The following is a 10,000-nucleotide window of genomic DNA, read 5'->3' on the forward strand; positions in this document are numbered from 1 at the left end:
GCTGAACCGATCTATTACCACAAACATGTATTGCTTGCCCTGCATGGGTCTGACCATGTCAACAAAGTCCATGGATAAGTGCATGAATGGCCCTTCTGGAATCGAGAGGTGTCCCACAGGGGGAACCATGCCCCATCAAATGTTGCACCTTAGACATGTCTCACAACGATTTAAGACTCTATCCACATGCTGTTGCAGCTTTGGAGCCCAAAATTTCCACTCTTATTCTCCTCAGCACCTCATCTCTTGACTCATGACTTAACCCATGAGCCTCATTTATCAGCAGAGAGAGAAAACCACTGGGAGCCACGAGTAGCCCCTCATGGTTCCTCCACCCTCCTTCACTATCTCTAACTGCTCCTCTCTGAAGCCATAGCTGAGATTCAACATCTGGAATTCATCCAGCAGCCAGGACAAGTCCTTGAGGGTTATTTGCTCCTCTGCCTCTATGTCATGCACAACCATAATTGCTTTTTTCACCTGCAGAGGCAGCACTTTTTGCTGCTTGGTCAGCAGCTGCATTTCCTTGTGTGACCACTGAATCATCTTTTTGATGAGTGGCACACTTGATAATAGCAAGGGCTTTTGGCCTCATCATTGCTGTTAACAGCTTCTTGATCTGGTCCCCATGCAACATAGACAAACCATCAGCTTTCTTGAAGCTTCTTCCTTTCCATGCTGAACCAAACAGATGACATGAGCAAAGGCTGAATCTGTATACACATTAGCACGCTTGCCTTCAGCAAGCTCACACACATGAGTCAGAGCTTTCAGCTCTGCCAGCTGCGCCAAGCAGGGCACACTGTTGACTACACACCACCTGCATTTTGCAATCTTTCTCCTCTACCACAGCAAATCCCACTTTGAGAGCCTCTACTTCTCTAAAGGACGATCCATCCACAAACGTCATACCCACAGCCTATAGAGGAACAGCACTCAAATCAGAGCATAATCTGACATATCTTTCTGCCTCAGCCACACAATCATGTGACTCTCCCTCAAAAGACAGTGGAATGGAATCAGCTGGATTTTTCACTTTACACATCCGCAGTGTCATATCTGGATACTCAAGAAGTCTTTGATAGTCACCGAGGCATTCTGTAGTTAACACAAACTTACCTCTCTCAATCAAGTTCACCAGTTTTTGATGAGACAAAATCTCCACAGGGTAACCCATTGTCAAGTCTGATGCTTTCTCATATATCAAATGTGCTGCAGCCAAGTGATGATAACAAGGTGGCAGTCCCAGCTCAACTGGAGTTAAAGCCGGAGAATAATATGCTATAGGCTGTGCATGTGAACCCACTCCTGTCTTTTGGGTCAGTACCCCACAGGCGTGGTTCTGTCGATATGACACATACAACAAAAATGGTTTCTCATAGTCTGGGAGAGCGAGAGCCAGTGCTTGCTGCAATAATGATTTGGTGTCTGAAATGCCATGTTCCCTTCAGAAGTCCATGTCAACTTCCCCCGGAGGTTTCCCACACCTCCAACATTTCCTTTACCGTGGTGGGCTTAGGTACCCTGGACACCGCTTGCAACTGTGAGGGGGACACAGCTTGTGTCCCCTCTCTGATCTATCTACCCAAATACTCCACCTGGTTCTGACAATACTGCAGTTTGTCTAGTGAAGATTTATGTTTTCGTTCAGCTAGCATTGTTAACAAAGTCATGGAATCTTTGTGGCATGGCACCCGCTGAGGCAGACATGTTTGCGCGTTCCACTCTTGAATGCCAGCTTTTTCTTCGTTTTCTTGTTTTTTGTGTTTACTTTTTCTGCAGTGCACAAATGTCATGCACCGCTAACATACAACAGACAGGCAGTGCTGGATATCGCCAACTCACATAGCCACTGGGAATTTACTGGTTTCATACCACTGGAGCTACAACTCATTGTCCGCTCCTGCAACAACAACAATGACGACAGCCACCATCACCCTCAGACAGCCCCCGGAGCACCAGGCACAAGCGAGCAGGCTGAAATCAGGAGAGCAACCCAAAGATGGAGACGCAAACGAGGCAAGCATGCAGGACTCCATGCTAGGCTAAAAGCTTGCGCTACTCGACTGCCATTACCCAGCCTCTTCCTAGCTAATGTACAGTCTCTGGAAAACAAACTGGATGAGCTAAGGGCTAGGATTACAGCACAACGGAAAATCAGAGAATGCTTTGCTCTAATTGTCACCGAGACTTGGCTTTCTGACAGAGTCCCAGATTCTGCCTTTCAGCTAGAGACTCACTCTGTACATCGAGGAGACCGCACTGCTGTTTCAGGGAAGGTAAAAGGAGGCGGTGTGTGTGTGTGTTTATCAGGATTTTTCCCAATAAAGCCTTGATGTCTCCCATTGTCAAAACTGTGGCAATAGTTTCCTCCTCAAATGCAGCTATCCACTTTCCAGCCCTATCTTGAGGGAGGTGCTGCACCAAACCCTCTAAATTCATTGTCAGCCAGGGTGCATCATCGATCCCATTTGGCTGCGCCAATTATCCACTGGTATTAAGTGTAGTCACTGCATCCACTGCATGTGACGTGAGGGAGCTTTGGTTTAGCCCCTCTGAGGTCATATCTTTTCTCCCTTCCTCCTGTTCCCTTGGGAGTAGACACCTTCCTGGACTCAGGCAAACAATCGAGGGAGTGATAATTCCTCGAATCAAATGGGTCAAAGCCCTCTCCTCCACTAGCCTTCACCCCGTCGTCCATCTCACTGCACTGCTGGCCCTCGTCTTTTTCAGCATCTGTCAATATTTTCACAATCTGGTCGTGCAAACCACTTAAACGTTTGCGGGCCTCCCCCTGTGGGAGATTCAGTCCCCTCTAATAGGCGTCTGGGAGATCGTCGAGCTCATCCCTCAGCTCCTCCTTCTCCTGCTGTCCAAAACTGGTCGCTTTTTCCAGTTCTTCCACTGGGTAGATTTTTTTTCTCAGATTTCATCACATAGTCACCTCTGAACCTCAGCTGTCAAGAGTCAAGAAACTTTATTGTCATTATGCATAGCACAACGAAAATTTTTTCTGGCAGCTTTCATCTTAAAAGGCAGACATATTATTTACATAACACATTTGTATGTCAATATAAAAATATGAACAAATAAAAAGGGATGTATGGGACCTAAACAGGTCAGCAGCAAGAGTGTAGTAACATTATAAGGTGCAGCTCAGTGCAAATCTCAGTCTTTAGGAAGAGGTGTGAGGTCCAGTGTTCTGTGTCTGTACATAGGGGGGAGGTTGTGTGTGTGACTAGGGGTTGGGGGGGTGATTGATTTCACAGCTCTGGGGAAGAAGCTGTGTCTCAGTCTGTTTGTTTTAGTCTTTATATTCCTGTACCTTTTCCTGGAGGGAAACAGACTGTTGCCTGGGTGGGTGGGGTCTGCAGCAATCCGTCTGGCCCTCCTCTGGATCCGGTCAGTGTATAATGAGTCCAGATACAGAAGAGGACTCCCTACAATGCCCTGAGCTGTTCTCACCACCCGGGTCAAGTCCTTTCTGTCCTGTGCAGTGTAGCTCCCGTACCACACTGTCGCACTGAGACAGAGGATGCTCTCTACTGTCGCTCTGTAGAAGTTTGCAAGCAACTGAGAGGAGAGACTAGCGCGATTGAGCTTCTTAAGGAAGAAAAGCCTTTGCTGAGCTTTCTTCACCAGGTAGGATGTGTTCAGAGACCAGGTCAGGTCAGTTGTGATGTGGATGCCCAGGAACTTGATGTTATCCACTTGCTCCACCACCTCCCCGTGTATGAGAAGAGGAGCATATTTTGTCTTCCTGGACCTCCTATAATCCACAATGACTTCCTTAGTCTTGTTGGTGTTCAGGACAAGATTGTTGTCTGAAAACCACCTTGTCAGGTGCTAGATCTCCTCTGTAGTGAGTCTCATCATTGTCTGAGATGAGACCCACTATGGCGGTGTCGTCTGCGAACTTCACTATTGTTGCATAGGCATCTGAGCAGCACACAATGGTGGCTGGTCTGTTCCCTGAATGAGCTTCTTTTTCTGTTCAAGCTGATCTTTGACGTACTTGACGTACTTAGTGTGTGTCCTTACTGCACACACACACTCTCTTTGTGATTGTCTGTTTGGCTGGCTGTGAGACTGTCGCACAGGGACCGCCTACAAAGGGCAGCACTGAAGAAAGGCACTACAAAAATATTTCGTAGCTTCACTCTTAGATACATTTTGCTAAAGTAAGTTTTGTGGTACCAACAGAAGACCAGTGATAAGTGATTTTGGTGACACCACCCAAGGAGTGAATATTTTTGTAGTATCTCTTTTTGGTGTTGCACTTTTTAGATGGTCCCTGTGCCCTCATCTTGTTCATTGTTGTGGGTATACCTGAATGAAGCCCTGAGGAATGTAATGTAAATATGCCCTATTTTTGAAGGGCAGAAAGCCATCGTTTTAACAAACTGATGAAGCGATAATATTATGAAATATTATATAGTGTTTGGATATTTGCTGATTATTACTATCTAAGCTCCAAAGCCCAAAAATTCAGGACAGCCATAGAAACATGCCACTTGTAATTTACCACAGCCCAAGGAAATGTATTGAAATGTCATCTTGTAATTTACCACAGCCCAAGGAAATGTATTGAAATGTCATATCTTATTTGACCAAGAGCCCAAAGATGCTCAGTACACAATCATATATGACAATGAAAAGCATGAAATCTACACATTTTACCTGGCAAAGATTGGGAATTTTTGCTTTAAAAAATTGCTAAAAGGATTCACTGATTTTTCAAAATAGTGTGTTAAATTTCTGTTGATTGTTGCCGCACTATTATTTAACATGAAGGGATATTACTTCTGATAATGGGATAGCTGCGACATATATGTTAAAAATAGAATGTGTGTTGAACCAGGTGGGCTGGATCCTATCTTGTCTCGATGAGCTGGCATTAAACCCTCAACCTCCTGTTGCTGTGCTACCACTTGGGACAGGAAATGACCTTGCCAGGACCCTCAACTGGGGAGGGGTGTGTACAAACACCGACAAACACAACCCGCACACAAATAAAGTGTATGCAAAAGTACAAAGTGTATAGTTACCTGCTGTTGGAAATCTGTGCTATCATCACGTTTTAATATTGTGAAATCTCGTGGCACAAGAGCTCGTTACATCACTGCAAACCACAATTAAGGTTTGTATTAAATTCAGTGTCTGCCCCTATACTTTCAGTATTTAACAAAGCCAATGGAAACAGCCTTGCATGCTCTTTGTATTTCTGTGGTACAAAATAGCTTCAACAGCTGCAAGCCTAACTTCTCAATGTCAAATGAAGAATGGAATATGGTGAAATTACAATGAATGCTCACTATCATTACTTACAGGCTAAAATTAACAGCACATTGTAAATATATTTATTTTCTGTATTCTAGGGTTATACAGATGAACCTCTGTCTAAGATCCTGTCCCATATTGAGGATGGAACTCCTGTCCAGCTAGACCGATGGAATCTACGGGTTGAGCCATACCTCAGTGCAGGGGCTGAGCTAGATGAACAACAAACAGATAAGGTCAGTGCACTTACGCACACTTGCAAACAAAAGCTATATATCTGTATACTCATTGTGGACACTTCCACTCCATTTCTTTAAAAACAAATGTACTGTGACAGACATCTTTACTCCTTCAAAAGTGTAGTAGTTGATCCACAGCAGTCTGTTCATCTAGCACTTTGATTCAGAAGAACTGCATACCTCGTCCTGTTGCCAAGGGTCACCAGGACCAAGATTAGATTTTTAATCTACGTGTAGTCAGTGTGTTTTGATTTTTGTGTGTGTGCTCTTTCAGCTTCCTCTAGATGTCTTCAACAATTACTTCAGCCTTGGATTTGATGCCCATGTGACACTAGGGTTCCATGAATCAAGAGGTGCATGCATATTACTAATGAGGACAATGAAAAACAAATGTTATTGGTACTTAGCGCACATTGTTATATAGTGTGTGACGGCTTTTTCATTTACTTTGCTACACACTGTATATATGAAATGTTTCTCATTGTCTGTCACTGTTTTAGAAGCCAACCCAGAGAAGTTCAACAGTCGTTTTAGGAACAAGATGTTCTATGCTGGGGTGAGTGCATATCCATATTAATCCTTGTGTGGCGTTCACTTTTTGGACTGCCCAGAGGTGTGTGCTCCTCCCTGGGTAAAGTGGAGCAGAGGCTGGGGGTGTTAGTCTGAAGCCCCGGATAGGAGCATAGGCTGCCCAGAGGTGTGTGCTCCTCCCTTGGTAAAGTGGAGCAGAGGCTGGGGGCTGTCAGTGTGAAGGCCCGGATAGGAGCATAGGCTGCCCGAGGTGTGTGCTCCTCTCTGGGTAATGTGGAGCAGAGGCTGGGGTGTCAGTGTGAAGGCCCGGATAGGAGCATAGGCTGCCCAGAGTTGTGCGCTCCTCCCTGGGTAAAGTGGAGCAAAGGCTGGGGGTGTCAGTGTGAAGACCTGGATAGGAGCATAGGCTGCCCGAGGTGTGTGCTCCTCCCTGGATAAAGTGGAGCAGAGGCTGTGGGTGTGGGGAGCTCCAAGGTGAGCTAGCCAGCACATTGTGAGTGATTTTGGAGCACTATTAGTGGGTGTACTAGGCAGCATATGGTGACCGTGTTTGGAGCTCTGTTTTCAGGTTGGCGGAGGAGCAGAGTCCCCCCCCCCCCTTCCCAGAGGTGTGTGGGGAGCTCCAAGGCGAGCTAGCCAGCACATTGTGAGTGAATATGGGGCACTATTATTAGTGGGTGTACTAGGCAACATGTGGTGGCCGTGTATGGACCTCTGTTTTCAGGTTCCCGGAGGTGTGTGGGAGCTCCATGTGGGTGAGGTGCAGTACAGCGTGGCCATGTTTGTAGCTCTCTGCCCGGACAGAGAGAGGGGCGGAGGGTCCCTGCTTGGGACTGGTATCTTTTTTGACTTGTGTCTCAAGGACAAACTGTGGGAGGTCTATTCTTGTTCTTGATTGTCTCTGAAATACTATATTTTGTTTGGTTTTTTAGGTACCTGGATCTTGTTTTCTCAAGATATGTGTGGGGTGTTTATTCTTATCATGTCATGTTGTTTTGTCCTTTACTGCTGCTGGAACACTGGAATTTCCCCACTGTGGAATCAATAAAGTTCTACCTACCTTAGAAAATATTCGGACTCCTGTGCCCCTGGTACACTGTGTTTGAACTTTGAAAATTTTCTGACCCGTGGTCATGGTACTCTGCTGTCGGAACTAATAATAATCTCTAAGTGCCGACAACACAATTTCTGTTCCCACACAGTGTAGTACCAGTGGCACGTGGCCGGGCAATTTTGAATTGTGTAGCCCAGGGGGGAGTGCTTAACCCTTGTGTTACGTTCACTTTTTGGACCGGAGGTGTCTGCACCAATACTCTGCACACCAACATTCCCTCTCAGTACTGTATTTAAACACCGGAGTACCAGGACCACGAAAGCCAGAAAGCTGTTAAAATGTCAATAGAGCAGAGTATCAGGACCACGAAAGCCAGAAATTTGTCAGAAGTATTAAAACAGCAGAGTACCAGGACCACGAAAGCCAGAAAGCTGCCAAAATGTCAAAACAACAGAGTACCAGGATCACGAAAGCCAGAAAGCTGCCAAAATGTTAAAAGAGCAGAGTACGTTGTTTTACTGAGGAAGGTGCATGGCAGCCAAAATTCTGTGTTAATGGGGTCCTCCCCTTCCTCAATAAATGAGGTTTCCCCCGTTTCTCACAGCAACACTCCGCATAATTTCTGAAACCCAGTTTCTGGAAATGTAGTCCTTCAGAGCTGACACCCTGACTCACCCCAGACACGTTGCCCGCCCAGAGGGGGTCTCCAATCGGCCTTTGTTATCGTGTTTCCTGCCTCCTAATGATGATATTTCACACTTTGAAGCTTTTTCCTCCCTTGCACACAGCAATGAGTGACTGACTGATTGGCACCCATGATCCGCCATCATAGGGCCCACGCTGGTCAGCCAAGTGCCGGGGTTTGGGTGGACGACTCCTCGGGCCTACGGATTAGTCTCTGTGGCCAGGAGGCCCCCGGGCCCATTCCTCCGCATTCCTCCTGGGCCGTCTGACTGGTAGTGAGACCGAGAAGCCCTGTCTGCCCCAGAGGGCCTACAATAGGAGCCCCAGACATGTTGCCCGCCCAGAGGGGGTCTCCAATCGGCCTTTGTTATCTGGTTTCTTGCCTCCTAATGGTGATTTTTCACACTTTGAAGCTTTTTCCTCCCTCGCACACAGCGGCGTGTGACTGACCAACTGGCACCCGTGATCCGCCATTGGAGGGCCCCCGTCGGCCGGCCAAGTGTCGGCATTCGGGCAGACGGCTTCTCTGGCCTGCGGATTTGCCTCCCTGGCTGGGAGGGCACGTGCGGAGGGGGGCCCTGGGCCCATTCCTCTGTGTTCCTCCCGGGCTGCCCGACTGGTAGAGAGACCGGTACAGTGAAACTGCGAATGGCTCATTAAGTCAGTTATGGTTCCTTTGATCGCTCACGTTGCTTGTATAACTGTGGCAGTTCTAGAGCTAATACATGTCAACAAGCGCTGACATCTGGGGATGTGTGCATTTATCAGACCCAAAACCCATGCGCGCTTTGGTGACTAGATAATCTCGAGCTGATCGCTGGCCCCCGTGGCGGCAACATCTCATTCGAATGTCTGCCCTATCAACTTTCGATGGTATTTTCTGTGCCTACCATGGTGACCACGGGTAATGGGGAATCAGGGTTTGATTCCGGAGAGGGAGCCTGAGAAACAGCTACCTCATCCAAGGAAGGCAGCCGGCACGCAAATTACCCACTCTCGACTTGGGGAGGTAGTGACGAAAAATAATACAGGACTCTTTCGAGGCCCTGTAATTGAAATGAGTATACTTTAAATCCTTTAATAAGGATAAATTGGAGGGCAAGTCTGGTGCCAGCAGCCATGCTAATTCCAGCTCCAATAGCGTATCTTAAAGTTGCTGCAGTTAAAAAACTCATAGTTGGATCTTGGGATTGAGCTGACGGTCCACCGTGAGGCAAGTTACCGTCTGTCCCAGCCCCTGCCTCTCGACGCCCCCTCGATGCTCTTAGCTGAGTGTCCCACGGGGTCCAAAACATTTACTTTGAAAAAAATTTGAGTGTTCAAAGCAGGCCCGTTCGCCTGAATACCGCAGCTAGGAATAATGGAATAGGACTCCGGTTCTATTTTGTGGGTTTTCTCTCTGAACTGGGGCTATGATTAAGAGGGATGGCCGGGGGCATTCGTATTGTCCCGCTAGAGGTGAAATTCTTGGACCGGCACAAGAGAGACGAAAGCGAAAGCATTTGCCAAGAATGTTTTCATTAATCAAGAACGAAAGTCACAGGTTCAAAGACGATTAGATGCTGTCGTAGTTCCGACCATAAACAATTCCAACTAGCGAGCCAGTCACGTTAATAATGCTCATGAGCTTATAACCTGCATTTGCTTTATCTGGTAAAGCTGATGATGATGAGGTCTTGGGGCCGAAATGATCTCAACCTATTCTCAAACTTTAAATGGGTAAGAAGCCCGGCGTGGAATGCGAGCCACCTAGTTGGGCCACTTTTGGTAAGCAGAACTGGCGCTGCAGGATGAACCAAGCGTCGGGTTAAGGCACCCGATGCCGATGCTCATCAGACCCCAGAAAAGGTGTTTGCTGATATAGACAGCAGGGCAGTGGCCATGGAAATCAGAATCCGCTAAGGAGTGTGTAACAACTTGCCGAATCAACTAGCCCTGAAAATGGATGGTGTCAGGCCTATACCCGCAGCAGGAGCTGCGAGGGCTATGCTGCAATGAGTAGGAGGGCAGCCGTGGTGAGCACGGAAGCCTAGGGTGCGGGCCCGAGTAGAGCCACCAGGGGTGCAGATTTTGGTGGTAGTAGCAAATATTCAAACGATAACTTTGAAGGCCGAAGTGGAGAAGGGTTCCTTGTGAACAGCAGTTGAACATGGGTCAGTCGGTCCTAAGGGATGGGAAAACACCGTTTGGAAGGGTGGGGCCATGGCCTACG

The 10,000-nt window shown here is 47.2% G+C and overlaps 1 protein-coding gene across 4 annotated transcripts in view; it reads left to right on the forward strand.

Moving 5' to 3' along the window:
* Positions 1 to 10,000, forward strand: part of LOC109951514 (diacylglycerol kinase zeta-like) — a 193,184-nt gene that overhangs the window by 91,883 nt on the left and 91,301 nt on the right. For all 4 annotated transcript variants that reach the window (XM_020586053.1, XM_020586054.1, XM_020586051.1 and 1 more), the window contains 4 exons: positions 4,862 to 4,975; positions 5,379 to 5,516; positions 5,794 to 5,872; positions 6,020 to 6,075. In XM_020586053.1, the coding sequence (XP_020441709.1) occupies positions 4,862 to 4,975; positions 5,379 to 5,516; positions 5,794 to 5,872; positions 6,020 to 6,075 (387 nt within the window). The remainder of the gene's footprint in view (positions 1 to 4,861; positions 4,976 to 5,378; positions 5,517 to 5,793; positions 5,873 to 6,019; positions 6,076 to 10,000) is intronic.

Source organism: Monopterus albus, unplaced genomic scaffold, assembly GCF_001952655.1.
Source record: "Monopterus albus unplaced genomic scaffold, M_albus_1.0 scaffold394.1, whole genome shotgun sequence".
Classification (NCBI taxonomy): domain Eukaryota; kingdom Metazoa; phylum Chordata; class Actinopteri; order Synbranchiformes; family Synbranchidae; genus Monopterus; species Monopterus albus.